General features: G+C 40.1%; 1 protein-coding gene across 1 annotated transcript in view; it reads right to left on the bottom strand.

Moving 5' to 3' along the window:
- SLC38A1 (solute carrier family 38 member 1) overlaps positions 1-20,472 on the bottom strand; it is a 49,985-nt gene extending 29,513 nt beyond the window's left edge. Inside the window, exons 1-4 of the mRNA XM_069955982.1 lie at positions 20,268-20,472; positions 5,849-6,038; positions 2,409-2,487; positions 1,102-1,217 (exon numbers count right to left, since the gene is read on the bottom strand). Of these exons, the coding sequence (XP_069812083.1) occupies positions 1,102-1,217; positions 2,409-2,487; positions 5,849-5,967 (314 nt within the window). The 5' untranslated portion in view covers positions 5,968-6,038; positions 20,268-20,472. The remainder of the gene's footprint in view (positions 1-1,101; positions 1,218-2,408; positions 2,488-5,848; positions 6,039-20,267) is intronic.
- Between the last annotated feature and the right edge of the window lie 1,294 nt (positions 20,473-21,766).

Raw genomic sequence — 21,766 nt, 5'->3', positions numbered from 1 at the left:
TACAAGAAAAATACATGATTTGTGATAAGTTGCAGAAGATAACTTATGCTATCCATCTAAAAAAATCCAACATGTTGACAGTCTATATAAGCATCAAATATTCACATAAAGACATCAAATACTATCCAAAAATGTAGGTAAGTCACTTAAAATATGTGGAAAGGTGCTATCAGGATTAGAAAAACCCACCTACTTTCAGAAACAGCATCACACCTGTTCTCAGATTGTGTGTGGTATTACTTACACACTCTGCCTCTGCCTCATTCACTTCAATGGAAATAAGCGGCAATACCACACACAAATTGAGGACAAGAGTGGCGCTGTTTCTGGAGCAGCTATGTTTTTTCTCATATTTGTTATTGTATGTAACTGTATTTACTTGAGACATAAATTAAAAATCTGCAAATAAAAAAGTGACATTTTCAAAATGGTTTACTAGTTTTAACCCCTTATTGCCAAAAACGAATTTGGTCCTTGTTGTCCAAATAGTTTTCTCCATTGTTTTCATGTTTGCATTCTGGGAGGTATAAATTTTATTATTTAATTAAATAAGCCATATGAGAGCTTAACATTTTTGTTTTACTTTATAACATGCCCCATAAGAGGACTTTCAGCAGTGATCTTTTTGTTCGCTCATGTACTATTGCAGTGCAGTGTTTATGCCTCTGGCAGGGCTGCCATGGAAGCCCATTGGCATGCCTCAATAGTCTTGCTGGGCTGCCATTGGGTTAACAGAGCTCCAAAGATCTATTACATGCCATGATCATCCCTTGACTGTGGCATGTAATGGGTTAAATTGCCAGAATCTGAGGTTTCTGTGGTACTGGCAGTTAGGGCTGGTCTAATAGGCTGCAACCTTAAAAAGGGTCCGACCAGCCCAGAGCCCCTTAGTGACTGCCATAGAAACACGTATGGGCGGTCAAGGGGTTCATGTAATTAGAGGATATAGGAAAATTTTAATTTTAAAACAAGTAAACAGTCACTAATATTATGTTATTATGTTCATAATAAATATATTATGAAATACACTGATATTTTATATTAACCAAGCTATGATACATATAATATAATATAATATATATATTAGTTATGGATACTTACACGAACAGGACTATTCCTGTGTTAGCCAAAGCAAAAGCCAAGCCAAGAATCCCGCTCCCCATAATAGCATTACTTAAGTTAAAGACAGACATTCCAATAGATGTTGTTCCCGGACTCTGTAGAAAGGAAATAAACACTTCTAGAATTACATTTACAAGAATAACATGATACACACAGTTTACATGTAATACTATTGACAATAGAACTGGTAATATCTAACTGTTAACCCCAGGCTTGGAAAGAGACTGCCAAGTGCCCATGTGCCAGAACATTTTATAGGCCTCTTGCTTTCTATTAACTCATTACAGACCACTTACCCAAACTTGCTTCTCTAAGGGTCCTTTTACATGGACCGATATGGGGCTGTGCAAGGATGTAGATGAGCACTGATCAATGAGATCGGTGTTCATTTGTGGTGCCTTTAGAAAGCACGATCAGTCATTGTTCATGCGGTCTTTTAAATATATTACTGTCGGATGCATATCCCGTTTACACAAGGAGATCTGCGGCCAATAGCCATATATTTAAGCATAGCACAAAATATACAAAAAAATGAGGATGTGCATTTTGCTCCTTCTTAGCTATTCGCTGACACTTTTACACTGGCTGATTATCAGGGGTGCATCTAGCAATGCTCCTTGCCAATAGTCGGCCCCTGTAAAAGCACCCTAAAAATCTACCACTAATTGTTAGACATTAAATTCATTAGCTCTGTCCTTTTGAAGTAATCTAATAGTCAAGAGACTAATATTTAAAGCAGCAGTATGCCACCTCATCTAATGGGCAACTTTGCGGTTGCATATGTTGCAGTATGGTATGTTCAACCCTTGCTAAAGAGTTATTCCACAATAAAAAGTTGTTCCCTCACCAAAGGATATAGGATGACTAGCAGAAGATGTATGTCTTCCCAGAGCTCCATTGATTCTCTATCAAGCTTCAAAACACTGCTGTTGCAGCAGAAGGTTAGTTGTAATATACAAGTTATATCCACGGTGCGGTGGTATGGGTGTAGCTCCTGTGTTTGCACCATTCCTGTACTGCATATTTACAATGCTGGACACTAAGGGGGACATTTATCAATGGAAAAAGATGTTTTTTTTTTGCGTAAAATAGCCAGATGCGAATAGATTTATTCATAAATGGCCGTTTTGCGAATAAATATTTGCATCTGACCATTTTACACCAGCTTCGCAAGAGGGACGGGGCGGGGGTGTGTATGGTAGTATATAAATGTACAGTATTTTCACATCTATATAATTATTCTTAATGTCTCATATTGAATTAGAGTACAGAACAAGGACACTTACGTAATCATCACAGGATTTCTTCTTTTCCAGGTGACTGTTAGTAAGACTTCTTCTGCTTTCACGGTCCGCAATAAATTTACTGTAGGGAAAGTGAAGGATTAAGTGCTCATTTCTCAATTCTTAATTCATGTGAATTGCAGCTGACAGATTCCCCTTAAGGTATGTACTATAGACTTTCAATTAATGTACTACTTTACTTGTTTTAGCTCCAATAAACCCCCCACCCACAAGAAAAGCTACAAAACATGATTATACGTTGTGTGTAAATTTGACTTCAATGCAATGAAGAAATATCTTATAGCAGAAGTGCATCCAGACTTGAATTAAAGTAAAATCCTACCACCCCGCATATGAATGGATTATTATCATTATTTGTATCACACTAAGCTGGGTTCACACTACGTATATTTCAGTCAGTATTGTGGTCCTCATATTGCAACCAAAACCAGGAGTGGATTAAAAACACAGAAAGGATCTGTTCACACAATGGTGAAATTGAGTGGATGGCCGCCATATAACAGTAAATAACTGCCATTATTTCAATACAACAGCCGTTGTTCTAAAATAACAGCAAATATTTGCCATTAAATGGCGGCCATCCACTCAATTTCAACATTGTGTGAACAGAGCCTTTCTGTGTTTTTAATCCACTCCTGGTTTTGGTTGCAATATGAGGACCACAATACTGACTGAAATATACGTAGTGTGAACCTAATACTATTTGCACTGTATGGAGGATTTATTTATGTATATTAGCATTGGAACATACATTCTACATACATTTGTCTTTGTTGCATGCATTATAAAGACTGCTGCATGCACAAATAAAAAACAAACTTCATGTAGCCAGTCTTTTTCTAAATAAGATAATAGCTCTCACTGCATGTTGTAGCATTACATCCCCTCATTGTCCATATGACAATGCAATGGCCAATTTGATCGCTCTGGTGATACAGCACAAATCAATGGTAGGTAACAGAACAATTCCTACGCTGACCATGTACTTCTTATACTGAAATAAGGAGTTATTTGGGGGTAAGAAACAAAAAATCTCTAAACCAACAGGCAGCATTGTGTTGTCTATATCTTCTTCTTTATACTTATCTGCTTTGTTTACTACGGAGTGTGCTAAAGTTGAGAACCAGCACTGACAAATCCAGCACAGCAGGATAACTAGGATCAGGTAGCGAAATCTTCTTACCTTAGTGACCAACATAAGAAGCCAGCCATTGATTAACCTTTTGTGTGGGTTGAGACTATAGTACATCTGCTCAGGTATCAAAATGAGGGCAAAGGTTATATAGTTTATATTTAATTCATAGCAATGGCAATGTTCCTAGTACAAGTCTTATATTCAAATGTATATCTGTTGTTACTGTAGGCAAGTAATGCATTTATTATGAAAATTTTTGATAAGCAGGCACAATACCATGACCTAAAGTGCTTCATTATAAAAGGTTTCCAAAAAGTGGTTATGATACAGACAACCTTGAGATTTAGACCTATAAATTAATACAAGTTACTGCACTTTAAAAAATTATATTTATCTTTGATACACTTCAAAGAGGCTATTGTGATAAGGAGCTAGGGAATTTTATTAGGCTACAATGACTATATTCCTGTAAAGTATTTAAGTCTCTTAAATTCCAAAACAAGTAGCATGATAGCTGTGAATAATATATAGGAAATATTAGATTCTTTCTATAATATACTTTGTTTTGGAAAAAAGAAAAAAAAGACACTTCAACAGTGGTAACTTAAAGGGAATCTGTTAGCTGCAATTCACATTTTAAACTGCTGCCACTGTTAAATAGCTGTTAGTGTGAGGAGTCACATGGCATCTTTTTATATATCTGTATGTGCTTCTATAACTTAGAAAAATGTGTTTATTCTCTGGTTTCAAGCTTGTGAAGAAGAGTAACGCCTCCTTGCTCCCCCTCCCATTCCTATCCCCAGAAACATGGCTTATCTTCCAGCTGACTGTCAATCAAGCTGGGACAGGGATGGAAGGGGGTGCATGTGTGTGCAGACTCATTCCTGCTGCCAGCAGTTCAGAAGCTTGGGACAGCCTCTTTGACTCCTAAGATCAGAGAATAAAAGCATTGGATGGATATATGAGGTACCATGTGTCTCCACGTCCTAACATCTAACAGTGTCAGCAGTTTGGAACATGAATTGCAGTTGGCAGACTCCCCTTAAAACTTGGTTCACACACACACACAAAATACCACCATGAACTAGGTATAAAAGAAGGCTGTATTTTAATACTTATTTTGCTGTGTGTAAACCTAGCCTGAAGCCCCTGGTCTCAAACACAAAGTCTGTTACGGGGCCTACCAGCTACTCTTTGCTATTTATAATACTGCTGTCTTTGTATTATCCACATGAGCCACTTATCCTCCCTCAGAAAGAGGACCTATAATAATACATGGCAGTGTCAGTGGCATAGCTGATCAGACTCAACAAAAATGACTATCTCCATAATCTGTGGTATTTGTAGTGAAATGTATATTTCACTACTTACTTTCAGCTAACATTTGTCAAAAATGTGCATTACACAAACGGTGGTGGCAGCAGAGGGTCTGTGTTGCAATTTTTAAAACAGTCTCCAAAGTACCCCTTTAAAGTAATACAGCCATACCCTTGTGGGCATGCCCTGCTTTCTGCAGGATTGAGTTGCTAATAATAAAATATCTGTGAAAATAAAGTTCAAAGTGGCCTCTGTGTCTTTATGTACACTCTGTTAGTATATGCTGGGGAGAGTGTCACAGGGGGGGGGGGGATTTACACTCTTTGTACCCCTTGTTACACCTTGGTCCATGTTTTACGCTCCCTTGCTGATGCATTATCCCGGTACAATACCTGGTCCAGATTCAAATCCTTTGTAGGCACCCTCAGGCATCCCTTTGTCTACAGCAATGCAGGCACAATGGACATAGTGAGAGACACAGACTCACAGCCTCACCATGCCTGCACCACTTTTGGAGAACTGGGTACCTGTGTGGGATTTTTACTTGCGCTGGGTGACATACCAGGCTAATACATCAAGAAGGTGGGGGAAACAAGTGCATCCGTGGCACTCTCCCGAAGCGGATAGACTGAAGAAAAAGGCAGGAAAAGGTTTATTTTGCCATTTACTCAGAATGTTATGCAAAAAAGTTTATGTGGAGGAGGACAAGCCTAGTGGTAACAATCATATTATCTGAGACCATTTTTTTCCTTTTTAAACTTTGAAACTCAAACAACCCCTAGATATTTTTTTCTAAATCTCACACTAACATTACACTTTTCTTTGACATTTGTAAGATTTGTTCTGCAGTGACAACCACAGGAGATAAAATTTAGTGACGGATGTTATGTAGCCAGGATGGGTTAATTTCTAGAAAAGCAATGGATCTTTTAATCTGTGATCGTGAAATTACAGTAGAAACATTACCTACCTGCTGATACGGTTGCCGTCTGCTTCAATAAGTTCATTGGAATCATTGCTAATGTTGTCATCTTCAGGTGTGTTCATATTCTGCAATTCAGTTAATTCCAAGCCATTTTTGAACGGCATTTTTTTTTATTGTTCCAGTTGCTACCTGTTACTCAATGTGGAGTTTTCTTTGAGTATGCTTAGTGTTGAACCTGTAAGAAAAAAAAAGTCAAAAGTCGTAAGAAAACAAGGTTATAATTTATTAATGGTTATTGTGAACAATTTTGTGAGATATTATCATAAGAGTTATAACAGTCACTTAGCCTATTTTGCATTAAAGTTCCCACAGTGAAAAGTACAGATGGATAACCAAATAGTAAAATTTCTATATCTGGTGAACAGGGGAAAAAATATAAACCTTATACCTTATACCTTATAACTTATACCTTATATAGGGTATAAAATGCATTTTTTAAATATAATAATCAATTTTATTAAAGTCTATAAAAAAAAGACTTGTATTACTGCAGTTTTTCTACTGATGGGTCCATACACTTTAAGGCTGCATTCACACTACGTACATTTCAGTCAGTATTGTGGTCCTCATATGGCAACCAAAACCAGGAGTGGATTAAAAACACAGAAAGGATCTGTTCACACAATGGTGAAATTGAGTGGATGGCCGCCATATAACAGTAAATAACAGCCATTATTTCAATATAACAGCCGTTGTTTTAAAATAACAGCAAATATTTGCCATTAACCCCTTCAAGACCAAGCCTATTTGCACCTAAAAGACAGGCTCATTTTTCAAAATCTGACCTGTCTCACTTTATGCGCTTATAGCTCAGTGATGCTTTAACGTATGCTAGCGATTCTGAGACTGTTTTTTCGTCACATATGGCACTTTATATTAGTGGCAAAATTTGGTCACTACTTTGTGTGTTTTTTGTGAAAAACATCAAAATATCATAAAAAATTAAAAAAATTAGCATTTTATGAACTTTGAAATTCTCTGCTTCTAAAAAAAGAAAGTCGTATCACATAAATTAGTTACTAAGTCACATTACTGATATGTCCTCTTTATTCTGGCTTCACTTCATAAACATATTTTACTTTTTTAGGGTGTTACGGGGCTTAGAAATTTATCAGCAAATTACCACATTTTCGTGAAAGTTTCCAAAACTGATTTTTTTAGGGACCAGTTCTTTTTTTAAGTTGATTTAGGAGGTTTGTATACTGGAAACCCCCATAAGTGACCCCATTTTGGAAACTACACACCTTAAAGAATTAATGTAAGGGTATAATGAGCATTTTAACCCTACAGGGGCTGGAGGAAAGTATTTACCATTAGGCCGTAAAAAAATAAAAAATTTAAATTTTCCAATAATATATACGTTTAGATTAAAGTTTCTCATTTTCAAAAGGAAAATGAGAGAAAAAGCACCCCAAAATTTGTAACGCAGGTTCTCTTGAGTACTACGGTACCCCATATGTGGGCGTACACCACTGTATGGGCACACAGCGGGGCTCAGAAGGAAGGGAGCGCCAATTAGCTTTTCCATTGCAGATTTTGCTGATGAAGTTTCCGAGCGCCAGGTGCATTTGCAGTGTCAGCAGAGAGAAAAAAAACATAAGTCACCCCATTTTGGAAAGTACCAAAAAAGAAGGTCTCAGAAGGAAAGGAGCGCCAATTAGCTTTTTCAATGCAGATTTTGCTGAAGAAGTTTCTGAGCGCCCGGTGTGTTTGCAGTGCCCCTGTAGTGCCAGCGGAGTAAAATCTCGCCATAAGTCACACCATTTTGGAAAGTGCACCCCTCAAAGAATTCATTTTGGGGTGTGGTGAGCATTTTGACCCCACAGGTATTAGAGGAAAGTATTCAAAAGTAGAAAGTAGAAATGAAAAACTCAAATTTTTCCAATAATATGTTCCTTTAGTTTGAAATTTCTCAATTTCACGAGGAACAAGAGAAGAAAAGTACCCCAAAAATGTGTAACGCAGGTTCTCCTGAGTAAAAAGGTACCTCATATGTGGGTATAAACCACTGTATGGGCACACAGCAGGGCTCAGAAGGAAAGGAGTGGCGATTAGCTTTTTCAATGCAGATTTTGCTGAAGAAGTTTCTGAGCGCCAGGTGCGTTTGCAGCGCCCCTGTAGTGCCAGCGGAGTAAATTCTCGCCAGAAGTCACCCCATTTTGGAAAGTGCACCCCTCAAAGAATTCATCTTGGTGTGTGGTGAGCATTTTGACCCCACAGGTATTAGAGGAAAGTATTCAAAAGTAGACAGTAAAAATTAAAAACTCGAATTTTTCCAATAATATGTTCCTTTAGTTTGAAATTTCTCAATTTAACGAGGAATAGGAGAGAGAATTCACCCCAAAATCTGTAACGCAGGTTCTCCTGAGTAGAATGGTACCACATATGTGGGCATAAACCATTGAATGGGCACACAGCCGAGCTCAGAAGGGAAGGTGCGCCAATTAGCATTTTTCGTGCAGATTTTTCTGAAGAAGTTTCTAAGCACCAGGTGCGTTTGCAGAGCCCCTGTAATGTCTACAGAATAGAACCCCCCAAAAGTTACCCCATTTCGGAAAGTACACCCCTCAAAGAATTCATCATGGGGTAGGATGAGCATTTTGGCCCTACAGGTATTAGAGGAAAGTATTCAAAATTGGCCAGTAAAAATGAAAAACTTGAATTTTTCCAATAATATGTTGGTTTAGTTTGAAATTTCTAAATTTCACAAGGAACAGGAGAAAAAATGTACCCCAAAATCTGTAACACAGGTTCTCCTGAGTACAACGGTACCCCATATGTGGGCATAAACCACTGTATGGGCACACAGCAGAGCTCAGAAGGGAAGGAGCGCCAATTTGCTGGAGCAAAACCGCAGCTAGTAATAGTTATTAGAATAGCGCAGTTACTAAAATTAAAAAAAAAATTAGATTACAGGTAATGTGGAGTGGTGACAGACAGTCTGGGGTGGTTCCGGGTAATCTGGAGGTGGTTATGGGCAGTCTGAGGTGGTTACAGGTAATCTGGGGTGGTTACGGGTAATCTGGGGTGGTTACGGGTAATCCGGGGTGGTTACGGGTAATCTGGGGTGTATACGGTCAACATGATGTGGTTACGGCAACCTGGGGTGGTTACAGGCAACCTGGGGTGGTTAGAGGCAACCTGGGGTGGTTACGGGCAACGTGGGGTGGATACGGACAACCTGCTGTGGTTACAGACAATCTGGGGTGGTTACAGGCAACCTGCTGTGGTTAGAGGCAACGTGGGGTGGTTACAGACAATCTGGGGTGGTTACGGACAATCTGGGGTGGTTAGAGGCAACCTGCTGTGGTTACAGACAATCTGGGGTGGTTACAGGCAACCTGCTGTGGTTAGAGGCAACGTGGGGTGGTTACAGACAATCTGGGGTGGTTACGGACAATCTGGGGTGGTTACAGACAATCTGGGGTGGTTACAGGCAACCTGGGGTGGTTACAGGCAACCTGGGGTGGTTACGGGCAACGTGGGGTGAATACGTACAACCTGCTGTGGTTACAGAGAATCTAGGGTGGTTACAGGCAACCTGCTGTGGTTCGGGCAACGTGGGGTGGTTACGGGCAACGTGGGGTGGTTACAGACAATCTGGGGTGGTTACAGACAATCTGAGGTGGTTACAGACAATCTTGGGTGGTTACAGGCAACCTGCTGTGGTTACGGATAAACTGAAGTGCTAATAGGTCATCTGAGGTGGGTACCTGTAATCTGGCGTGGTTACGGGCAATCTGGAGGGGGTCACTGGCAATTTGGGGTGGTAAGAGGCAAGGTGCAATGGTCAGAGGCAAGGTGCGGTGGTCAGTGGCAAGGTGCGGTGGTCAGAGGCAAGGTGCTGTGGTCAGTGGCAACGTGTGGTGGTCAGAGGCAAGGTGCGGTGGTCATAGGCGATGTGCGGTGGTCAGAGGCGATGTGCGGTGGTCAGAGGCGACGTGTGGTGGTCAGAGGCGACGTGCGGTGGTCAGAGGCGACGTGCGGTGATCAGAGGCAAGGTGCGGTGGTCAGAGGCGACCTGCGGTGGTCAGAGGCAAGGTGCAGTGGTCAGAGGCGACGTGCGGTGGTCAGACGCAACCTGCGGTGGTTGCGTGCAATCTGGGGGGTTGCATGTAATCTGGCAACCTGGGGTGGTTATGCGCAACCTGCAGTGGTTACTGGCAACCTGGAGGGGTTACAGACAATCTAGAATTGTTATGGATAGACTGAAGTGCTTTTAGGTAATATGGGGTGGGTACATGTAATTTGGGGTGGTTACAGGCAATCTGGGGTGATAACGGACAATCTGGAGGGGGTCACTGGCAACGTGCGGTGGTTACGGGCAACGTGCGATGGTTACGGGCAATGTGCGGTGGTTACAGGCAATGTGCGGTGGTTACGGGTAATCTGGGGGGGTTACGTGCAATCTGACGTGATTACGGACAACCTGGGGTGGTTACGGGCAACGCGCGGTGGTTACGGGCAACCTGCGGTGGTTACGGGTAATCTGGGGGGGTTATTATTACTATAATAAAAAGTGTGTGTTTTATTTTTTTGTATGTTTGTCACTTTTTGTACTTTATACATTCATTTTCACTGTATTACTATGATTACTGTGATATTTTCTATCACAGTAATCATAGTTTAGTGACAGAGACCAAATTGGTCTCTGTCACTTAAAATTTTCAGAGCTGGCTGGTTGTGGAGCGCATGCACACTTCTTAACCAGCCAGGACGTTGAGGAGGAAGGAGCTCCAGGATCAGGTGAGTATATGGGGTAGGGGAGGGTGACTGGGGGACAGAAGTGACAGGGGGGGTTGGGGGCACATCACTTTTTATCCCCTGTCACCAATCATTTATGGTGACAGGGGATAAAAAGTGCCGGGGAGCACATGGCACAAGCCATCAGCGGTATATACCACAGGGGGGTCCCCGATCACTGCCCCATGCTCTCCAGTGGCGGAGAGCATGGGGCTTTCATTCATTTTCACTTTAAATCTTGGATCTGATGGCCGCCGCGGGGAGGGGGGTTAGTGATCGGGGCACTAGGGGGGTTGATCTGGGGTCTGATTTTACTTATTTCATCTCCCCCCACCGTGGATTCACGGTGGGGGGAGATGAAATACAGCGGCGGCACCGGCCCCGAAACGGCGGTCACTAAGGGATTAATGGGGGTCAGCTGCGGGATCGCAGCTGATTCTCTTTACCTCCGGTGCTTCACTCAGATGAGAGCAGGATCGCTATCCCTGCAGCGATCCCACTCTCATCACAAAGCCCCGTCAAAGCAGGAACGTATATATACATTCCTACTGCACGGGGCATGTGCAATAGGAACATATATATACAGATTGCTGACGTGAAGGGGATGGCGGCCATCCACTCAATTTCAACATTGTGTGAACAGATCCTTTCTGTGTTTTTAATCCACTCCTGGTTTTGGTTGCAATATGAGGACCACAATACTGACTGAAAGATACGTAGTGTGAATCCAGCCTAATTGAGCATATTTTTAGATATAAAAAGCCCCTTTTATACCTATTTTAAAGCCGTTTTGTTGTTCTTATTTTACAATGTGTAATCTCAGCCTTAGATAAGTGTTTTTTAAACCTGCTAATTTTAGGAGACTATCTAATGTTTATGGTGGACTACCAACTGCAGATGTCAGGTAAAAGAGGATAGGTTTGTTCGCAAGTAAGATAAGCTACTGCCAGAGGTTTTACCAGTGATGGCGAACCTTGGCACTCTGGCCGTTGCAAAACCAAAATTCCCATAATACGTGCCTAGACTAAGTCAGATTTTTGGGTGTCCAGGCATGATGGGTATTGTAGTTTTACACCAGCAGGAGGGCCAAGGGTCGACATCACTGCAATATTCCCATTTAATTATATATGAATGTTCAGCTAAGCTGAGTGTGCCTGTATATGGAATAATAGAGAAAAATTAACCGGTAGCTGAACAAACTGTCTGCCAAACAAAAGGACAATGAAATGATTCTCTTATCAGCTCAGTTATATTACTTCAGATGTTCCATGTTTCTCAGTGACAGGAAGCAGCTGTGTGACAAGTAGTGTTTTTAGCCATATAAGCTTTCCAGGTGCATACTGGTCTCCTGGTACTGGGAAGTGTCACCTTCTAATCACTGGTGTTATTCAGGCAGCTACATAGGGCATTGCCTGCTAGAATTAGACATTCTGAATTCTGCACAGTATGTCAGATTTCAGATGGAAAGCAGAGAATTAGAGTGAACCGAAATTAGCAATGTTTTAATATTACTATGACTGCCATCATTCAGTTCTGCCACCGGGCCATTTATCTACTTCAGTATCTGCCAGCACATGATTCTGAAGGGCAGTGTGTCCTAGAACAGAAACAACAGCTGCTCCTTAATGGGTACCTGAAAAGGTTCTGTACAAATATTCTGTAACTGTATGTTACACAATGTCATAAGATGTAGTGATAATACTTTGTAATATACATGTGTTAATATTAGCCATACAATGAACAGGAAGAGAAAGGATGCTGTACAGCCTTAAAAGACCTCTGGAGAAGCTGACTTGTCCTTGCAGACACATACTGAAATGAGACTGTAGCTGTAGTACAAGCTGACTTCTAAATCTAACACGTATTTAATCTCTCAGCAGCAGATTTTTACCCCTTTAAGGCTATGTTTCCACATCTTTTTTTGGCCATATGAGTCCAAATAACGGCCATTATTTCATAATACCGGTTGTTGTACAAATGACAGCTGTTATTTGGAGACAAAGGTCAAAAAAAAATAAATTGTGGGAACATAGCCCAAGGCTGGGTTCACACTGCGTTTTTGTAGTCCATTTTTTTCATCCACTTTTTGCCATTGACTTTTAATAAAAAAAAAAAAAAAAAAAAGATTAAAAACAGACACAAAAATGAGTTTTTGTGTATGTTAAAAAAACGATGTTTTCATCCGTTTCTTTTATAATGGAAGTCCATGGGGAATGGATCAAACAGATGCACACAAATGCATCCGTTTTTTTTTTTTTTTTTTTTTAAGTGGATAAAAAAAAATGGATTGCAAAAATGCAGTGTGAAACCAGCCTGATAAGATAAGTGGGGTTCCAGGTCTGGCATTCCACCGATCAGTTACTTGAAGGAGCCAAGGTTCCCATGGCAATGCTGCAACCTCTTCAATGTTTTCATTGACTTTTACTTCCAGTTGCTTTACAACTCGTAAAGGCAGTGCAAGGTAATACAACATGCAGTACCTTGCAGTTGTAGCTTTTTTGACTTGGTGATATGTACACAGTAGTAAAAAAAAAATATTTTTACCATTAGGGCTGTAGAATATGTTGGCGCTATATAAATAAAATTATTATTATTCTTTTTAAATTTAATATTTTAGTACCTTTTTAAACACATTAATCCATAAAGATGCTGTAGTCTGTCTTGATTATGCCTTGATTATTTCAGGGGATGGTCAAGACTGGAGATTCTTCCAATCCTGGCCATTAGAGTAGGAGCTATTCGTAACATATTGTTCTTAGAGCAGGAGCTACAGAGTGAGGACCTGCACAGCCTGCTATTAAAAGATGGTAAAAGGTTGTTTGACAGAAGTTTAGCTAGGCTTTCCTTTACCCTGGGCAAGAATACAGTTTCTAGCAAGTAGTTTACACAGATCAGGGTTAAACACAATTACAACCCTGGATGCTCATTATCCACAGGGATGGTGGCCCACATGTTCATTATACAAAAAGTAAAAAGTTTACTTAAAGCGACTCTGTACCCACAATCTGCCCCCGCCCCCCTAAAATCGCTTGTACCGTTGAATAGCTGCTTTTAATCCAAGATCTGTCCTGCGGTTAGTTCAGCAGGTGATGCAGTCCTAAAGGACAACTTTTAAGCTTGCGGCCCTGTGTCAAACTGGTGTGGCCTACAGTGTCTGTGTCCTAGGCCTGCAACGCCTCTCTTACCTTCTTTCCTGCTCTCCTCATTATTAGCAATGCCCCTGGTCAGGATTTCTCCTATTCATCACTTGTCTGAACACTGCACATGTGCTGGATCGTTAAGGTACACGTGCACTGTTCAGCAGCCCCCAGGGGGGGTCTTGTAAGTACAGATTCTTTATTATGTTACCACCCACCCCTGCCTGACCTGGATTTTTACACTATGCCTTCTCCTTTAACATTATTTTACAAATTACTGACAAAAACATCTTGTGGCAGACAGTTTGCTTAATGCTCTTTCAGGATGTATTTTTTCTATTTTTCAATGTTGCTGTAGAAATCATCTTTGCTCTAATTACATTTTTGTTAAATTTCTGAGTATAAAAAGAACAATAGAGTGATCTCTATATTGACCTTTCATACATTTGTTCAGATTAATTAGGTCATTCCATCCAGTACTTCCTTCCCCCCAAACTATATATCACTATATCTTCAGACACCTTGCACTAGGTAATAAATGCATTTTCTACATTCTGGAGACACAGCAGGATATATTAAAGCTACCATGTGTCTCGACCTACCAGTTATCTGACAGTGTCAGCAGTTTGGAACGTGAATTGGACCTGACAAATGCACTTTCACATCTTTCCTTACTCCTCATCTGAGCAATAAGGTTTCTAAGTTACTGTGAGAGCAAAAATATTTTACTGTTCTGTCTCCCCAGTGACGCACCAGCCAAATAATAGGTATGCTTTAATCCTTTAGACTGCACTCTTTAGTTTAAACCTATGTCAAATCTGTTGCAACTCAGCAGATTAACGTCAGCTAGGCAGGCCTCATGTCACCCACCATTGAAACCTCATCTCTTCTACTGTTATTCTTGTTCACTGGTAAATAAAACTAAACACAAACGACTTTTAGAGCGATAAAACGATGAGGGAATGTACAAAGACTGACATTTCATACTCTGTTCATAAGTTAAAGAAGTCTCCAGGAAGTTACCCCCCACCTCATGTGGTTGTACCAGTCATATAGTATAGATGCTGATCTGTGCCTCCTTAGATTTGCATGGGAACTATGCCACTACCTTTTTGCAGCCACCTGATTACCCATATAGGAATGCTTTGTGCACACACTAGAGCACAGCTGCAAGCCATCACATGGCTAATACTGTTACTGCCCAAATCCTTGTCAAAATCCTTTTTTTTTTTTACTTTTTTTTTCCTTTTCTTTTTTTTTTTTTTTTAAATCTTATAATTTTCTTAGTTTGTTGTTGCTGTTTTGTGTAGAGCCCATGTCAGTTGGTAATATGATATATATATATATATATATATATATATATAACATATATGTAAATATATTTTTTTATTATTACTCTGCTCGTTTCCTGTAAAGAGTTGGCGGTTTGTCCGCTGTGGTTGTGCAGAAGTGGTGTCAGGATTTCCTATTTCTAAGTCGCCTTTCAGCAAAGTCTAATGTCAGAGACCTTATAGAAAGCTTCTAATGTCAGAGACCTTATAGAAAGCTTCTAATGTCAGAGACCCTATAGAAAGCTTCAGGGGAGCAGATGTTTGGACTTATAAAATTAGTAGGTTTCCCATCAAGTGTCTGTACACAGTGTTTCATTATGTAGATGCTCTGCTACTAAAGCTTTGACCTTGAAAGGGGTTCCATGTAGCAAAGCCAAGACTAACCTGCAGAGCCACTGAATTGTTTATGTAGAGAGATCCACTTGTGAGGGAAAGTGGTTGGTATCTGAACTAAATTGCAGTATAGGGGAGATACAGAACAGATTATAGTACTTGATACAGGACAACCTATAAATATACATTAGCAGAATAGATAAAGCAACATTCCCAATGTTTCTGCCTAATTTAAAAGGGTACATGTTCGGTTTTATTCCTTTCTAGAGAAATAAGCTGAAATTAGAAAGGGTGTGTAGATGGTATCACTCACAGAGGGCTCACTGACTTCCTGTGCAAGTTTTGTGGTTAGACATTTTTGTTACAGCTTTTCAAAGTTTACCCAATGCAAAAAGGGCCTATGTGCGATTTAAAGCAAAACTTACTAACAGGTAAAGCCAAGTGTTCTCTAAGAATATATTGACTTTCTCATTTCCATTTTAGAATAAGTTGACTCGATGTGTGGAATTTACGATCCATGTATATACCAGGAAATCCTCCAAATATATACATCAAACACGTCCAAAGTCTAACATAAAGGGGGACATTTATCAAGACTGGTGTACTCGTAAGCCAGTCTTAGATAGAGCCCCATCCCATTTTTCACAGCTGGATTTACTAAGAGGCACATGCGCAGCAAATCTACACCTGCTTGGGAGGTGTCGTAATTACTCTAGAAACCAATTATTACCCGATTTATTATGATTCATTCCCGCTCGCAGGCGTAAATCATAATAAAACGGATAATAATTTGTGTCATGATTTACACCTTCAGGGGAATGTAAGTCATGATAATTAAGGTGCTAGAGGAGGCCACTTGTCATTCCCCCCCTTCCCGCCTGCCTATCAGGTGAGAAGCGGATATGACTGATGTACTGCCCTTTCTCCATGGTGTACGCCAGGGGCGCATGTTAGAAAATGTCCGTCAAAGAGTTTCCTTTTCGCATAGGTTTAGTCAGTATACATTAAAATACCTTTACCTCACCTGTATTGAAATTTGTAAAACTGTAAATGCAGACATTTGGTGGACCATGCCAAACATCATGCTTGAACACAGTGCTCTAGAGTAAACTGCTTTGTTATAACACAGCCTGACTACCCATAACTAGACTATTATCCTTTTATTTAGGCTATGTTCTCACATATATTCTTTGGTCAGTATTTGGCTATGTTCCCACTCCGTAATACTATCAGTAGTAGGCGGCCGTCTATGTTGCAGTAGGCGGCTGCCTAAGACAGCTGCAGTAGGCGGCTGCCTAAGACAGCTGCCTCCCTGATATTTTCCCGAAGTGGTAACAAAGCCTTTTAGTGAAAACCACAGACAAAACACAGACAACAGTGCAAATCTTCCCACTATAATATTTTTTAGCAGTTCCTCTTCTGGTTTTGACTGAAAATACTAAAATACTTACCAAAATACAGACTAAATACTGACCAAAATACAGTGTGAGCCTTAGACTATGTTCACACACAGTAAAATAATATGAAAATACTGATGTAATTTTGAGTGAAAAGAGTGAAAATAAAAAAAAAAGTCGTAAAAAATAGGCGTGTTAATTATTTTTACACCAGTACTCAATTACAGACATTTTTTTTCTACTGTGTGTGCACTACAGGTCAATTCCCCATAGACTTCAACAGAACACCTTATTACCCTGAAAATACAGCCATATTTTTCTCTTAGCATTATGTCCATGTTTTACTTTTATTTTACGGCGTGTGAACACAGCCTAGCCATAGCCAGAGACATGTCAAAAGTTTTGATCAATTGGGGTCTGAGTGTTCATTCCCTTGCTCTGTGTCTGTCTGACCTAGATGGCCCCACAAACTAAGGGCCCTATTAAACGGAGCGATAATCGGCCGAATCAGCTGATCATCGCTCTGTGTAATAGAGGGAATGATCAACTGATGATCGTTTCATCGTTTCTTTAGGTCCAGACCTAAAATCATTGAGCGTGCATCGCTATGTGTAATAGTGATGCACGGTTGATGATTGTAGTATAAAATAATAAAGCATTTACTTACCTCACCACATTTCCCGGCCCTTCCCGGGTCTCTGCAGCTCTGCCTTATGTTCCCTTCTGTTCCGGTCTCTGCACTGACAGGCCGCTTAGCCAATCATTGGCCGAGACAGGACCCTGGCCAATGATTGGCTGAATGGCCTATCAGCGCAGAGACTGGAACAGAAGGCAGAACTGCAGCTGCAGAGACTGGGAAAGGCCCAAGGACACCAGGTAAGGCCCGGATAGTGGTAAGGTAAGTAAATACTTTGTTATTTTACACTAAAGGCAGGGGCTGCACGGATATCACTAACGATGTCTGTGCAGCCCTTGCTGGCTGAAAGTCGGCCTGTGTAATTGTTCAGCAAACAAGCGCCGATCTAGCAGATCGCCCGCCTGCTTACACTTTATGATCAGGCCGTGAAATAGGACTCTTACATTAGGTGGTGGTCCATAACACAGAGCCGGGAGTGAATACACTGTGTGTGTACTTCTCCTGGTTCAGTCTCTTGATCGGTCATGGTCTGAACACTCAGACCCCAACTGATCAAAACTTTTGACATGTCTCTAATGACAAGAACTCTTAAAGAAGTAAAAGTATTAAAGCATTTACTAAATATTATTATGGGTTATTACCCATATTTTCTAAGGTTTTGAAGAGTGATTATTACTGCTAATCAGGAGTCTGGAAAAAGTGGGTGGCAAAGCCTGTGAGAGCTTTGGTGAGGACGATATTGGTTTTTACTCAACCATTCCAGGAAACATGTTAATAAGATGCTGAAAATACCATTTAGCAGCGGAACAGAACAGGGAGACACACTTTTTGTTTTAGAGACAAATTGCATTTTGAAGATACTGTCTATAACTATTAAGGTATGATAATAATAGTTATGCTCATTATTAAGTAATATCACTATTCTATACTGCCATGTTTCTCCTATTGGTTACAAATTCAAGAAGCCCAATACTGGTGGGAGTGCGGTGTGATTGACAGGTTCTGTTTATTATAGGAATACCACTGCACACAATTTGCCTGCACTGTAAAAATATAACAGATGCCAGATGTGCCAGAATTATCAATGTGGCTTATGCCATTTGCTAAACTACCTATCCGTAGACCATTTAGTCTAAGTTTAGGACACCAACTAAGTAAATATTTCCCAACTTTAACTGTAAATAAACAGCATAAAAACAAATCAGTAAAATGAAAATGAATAAATACAAAAATATAACTAGACTAAGAGCAGTAAAATATAAACAGATGGACACACACCATGGGCCAATGTCTCAGGATAGGCATATTATAATAATTCTTCTGTAAGGGAAATATATATATATATATATATATATATATATATATATATATATATATATATATATATATCACATACAAAGGAAAAAATAAGAGGAAAGTTGAAAATGTAAAACCATTATGCACTAAATACACTCTGTAAAAACTGATACACTCAGAAAACTGGTAAGTCCTGAGTAGTTGGAGCCCTTGGGGACATGTGGAGATGTGTAGGATTATCACTGCTGGCTGCTGTTCAGGTTAACCCTGCAATTAGGTGACTGTCTCTGCAAGTGGGATACCAGACATCTATTTATACCCTGTGGACGTCACGAATAGATGCCCTTATGCATTCTCTACAGGCTGCCAACCTCCTTTTTTGTATTTCTTAGACGAAACTAAATTTATTTATACATATATATATTTTATATGTATTTCTCATATGTGAATATTTTTAAGCAAACAAATCAGTGAACTCATTTTGCCTGTTCTGCCTTGCTTACAGATCTGTGCCTTGGATTATAGTGTGGGATCTGAGAGGATTATGGTGGATAGAAAACTTGCCTTCCTAAAACGTCACTTCCTATCAGTCAACCAGAAATTGGAATAGTACATTTTAGACCATTGATCTCTTCATCTATAACACAAATATAGGTACGAAATGCTGCTGAATCACGTAGAATGTAATGTCACATACAAATATCATGTAACAACTGCTGGACTATTACTGCGTAGCGTGCTGACTGGAGGGAATTATGTGACAATTGCCTGGGGACATGTGCATATTCATGACATTGTGCCCGTGACGTCAGTCTCACCTCCTGCCGTAATGAATACATTGTGACTGCACGACATCATGTGATAGCAGCACATTGTTAAAGGGCACCACTCACCATCGCCACATGCTACATTATTATACTGTATGACTCTAATGAATGAATCATGACAAATAACCCACCACCAATTAAGATGGCAGCTGTTATAATGTACATGTAGTTCATATTGTCTATGTTAGAGGATGGGGACCCTCCATGATGTGTGTCACCATCATCATCATCATCACTACCGACCATATGCCTATAGTCTCAGACATCACAAGATAGTAGTCTATGTTCTGGGTCAATCATTATAATCCCATTGTGTAAGCCAACCAATACATGAATACAATGAAGGAGAATGATACATATATAGTTCTGTGGATACAATGCATCTATGAAGGATGTGCCCAGCAGAAGTCCTGGTACACTGCAGTGAATCGCAGCTCAGTCCAGCATCCATTCAATGAGGATATCATAGGATGTAAACGTGCTGCTGTTTACCTAGACATCTTACTTCATCACCTCCCAGGAACAGAACTCTAGAGCAACATATAGATAAATATAGGAATATATAAAAGGAAAATACATGTCCATCTCATTTCTGCCTGTATTCAGGTTAAAAGCCAGTATTCCCTATTCGTACATGGCACAAGGTAAAGCCATCCAGGTAGATAGATGCTGAGGAGAAATATATGGGGAGACAGGGTGTTACCTGGGTCCTGGAGCAGAGCAGCTAGTCTGATGACCGGGCAGTACATCCAAAGCTAGATTCCTGGATCACAGGCTGACTGGGATGAGGAGTCAGTGCTAGCTGGCCAAGTGGATGTGCGTACTCTACTGAGCAGACAAAGGATTGCATCAGACTTAAAGCATGTGTGCTGGGAAGTGAGGGAAGGGCTGAAGATGAAGCCTTCTGTCAGCTAGCTCCCCATACTGGTAGCAATACTCCACACAATTACAACCACTTCAAGGATTTCCACATGAGTCACATGAAACGTCTTCTGTATTTACCTTCTCAGTATCACTTCCTTGAATAATAAACTAATTTTAGCTAAGAATATTTGCATGCATTGGAAAAAAATATTACTTGATGTACGAGTCAAAAACATATTGTAAAATTCTATATACTTACCTTGCTTTCCTTTACCTCATCCTCCATCCCCTTTTTGTGTATACACTAGCAACATTACATATTATGTATAGAGGGAAAGGACCAAAAGCTGTGAATTGAATATACAGTATTACCAGATTTATTATTTTAGTGCCATATAAAACCCTCCCTGAAAAATACCTTTTAGGGTGCTTTCACACACACCGTATCAGCAGCGGATCCGCAGCGGATTTTACAGTGCGGATTTAATGCTGTGTTCATTCATTTAGTCAAATCCACTGTGGATCTGCTGTGGATCCGCAGCAGAAAATCCGCTGCAGATCCGGTAGGTGTGAAGGCACCCTTAAAGTAAAAACTGTTCAATCATCTTGTGGCATTGAAATCATGGGGTTGAGGTTGACCAATCCAGCATCTGTGGGTCTACTTTGGGTTCTTCCTTACTTTTCATTTTCCAAAAATAGATGGTTTCTACACAACTATATTGTATAAACCATTTTTCTGTTTGGATCCATTGACTTATGAGCCTCACTGTGATTATATAATCAATGGGAAATGATAAAAAAAGAGATAAATAGAATAAATGCTGTTTTTAGCCATTTGTATCCCAATGTGTAGTGCAGTTTTGATGTCATTTCATAGAAAATTACAGAATGCCTAGAAATGGAGAAAACAATTCTTCACAGGTTATACATTCCATGAAATAGTCTTCACCTCATAAACTTGTATTAACAAGAAAGAAAAAGAACTGTGTGTTATTAATACGTGATAATTTAAAAAAGATGGTGCTATGTTAGATACCCGTTTCCATACTTAAAGTGAATGTACCTGATGGTACATTCGCTTTAAATAAGTTGAGCTGATAGCATTAGTAGAAACTAGAGATGAGCGAGTACTAAAATGCACGGCTGCTCGTTACTCGAGACGAGTATTTCCCGATACTCGAGTGCTTGTTTCAAGTAACAAACCCCATTGAAGTCAATGGGAGACTCGAGCATTTTTGCAGGTGACCCAAGTTCGGTAGAGGGAAGGTCGTGTGAAAACCTGTCAACCTCAGAAATTGATGGAAACACAACGGAAATGGACAGGAAACAGCAGGGGCA

Source organism: Dendropsophus ebraccatus, chromosome 1, assembly GCF_027789765.1.
Source record: "Dendropsophus ebraccatus isolate aDenEbr1 chromosome 1, aDenEbr1.pat, whole genome shotgun sequence".
Lineage (NCBI taxonomy): Eukaryota > Metazoa > Chordata > Amphibia > Anura > Hylidae > Dendropsophus > Dendropsophus ebraccatus.
This window is presented reverse-complemented; position numbering and strand designations above follow the sequence as displayed.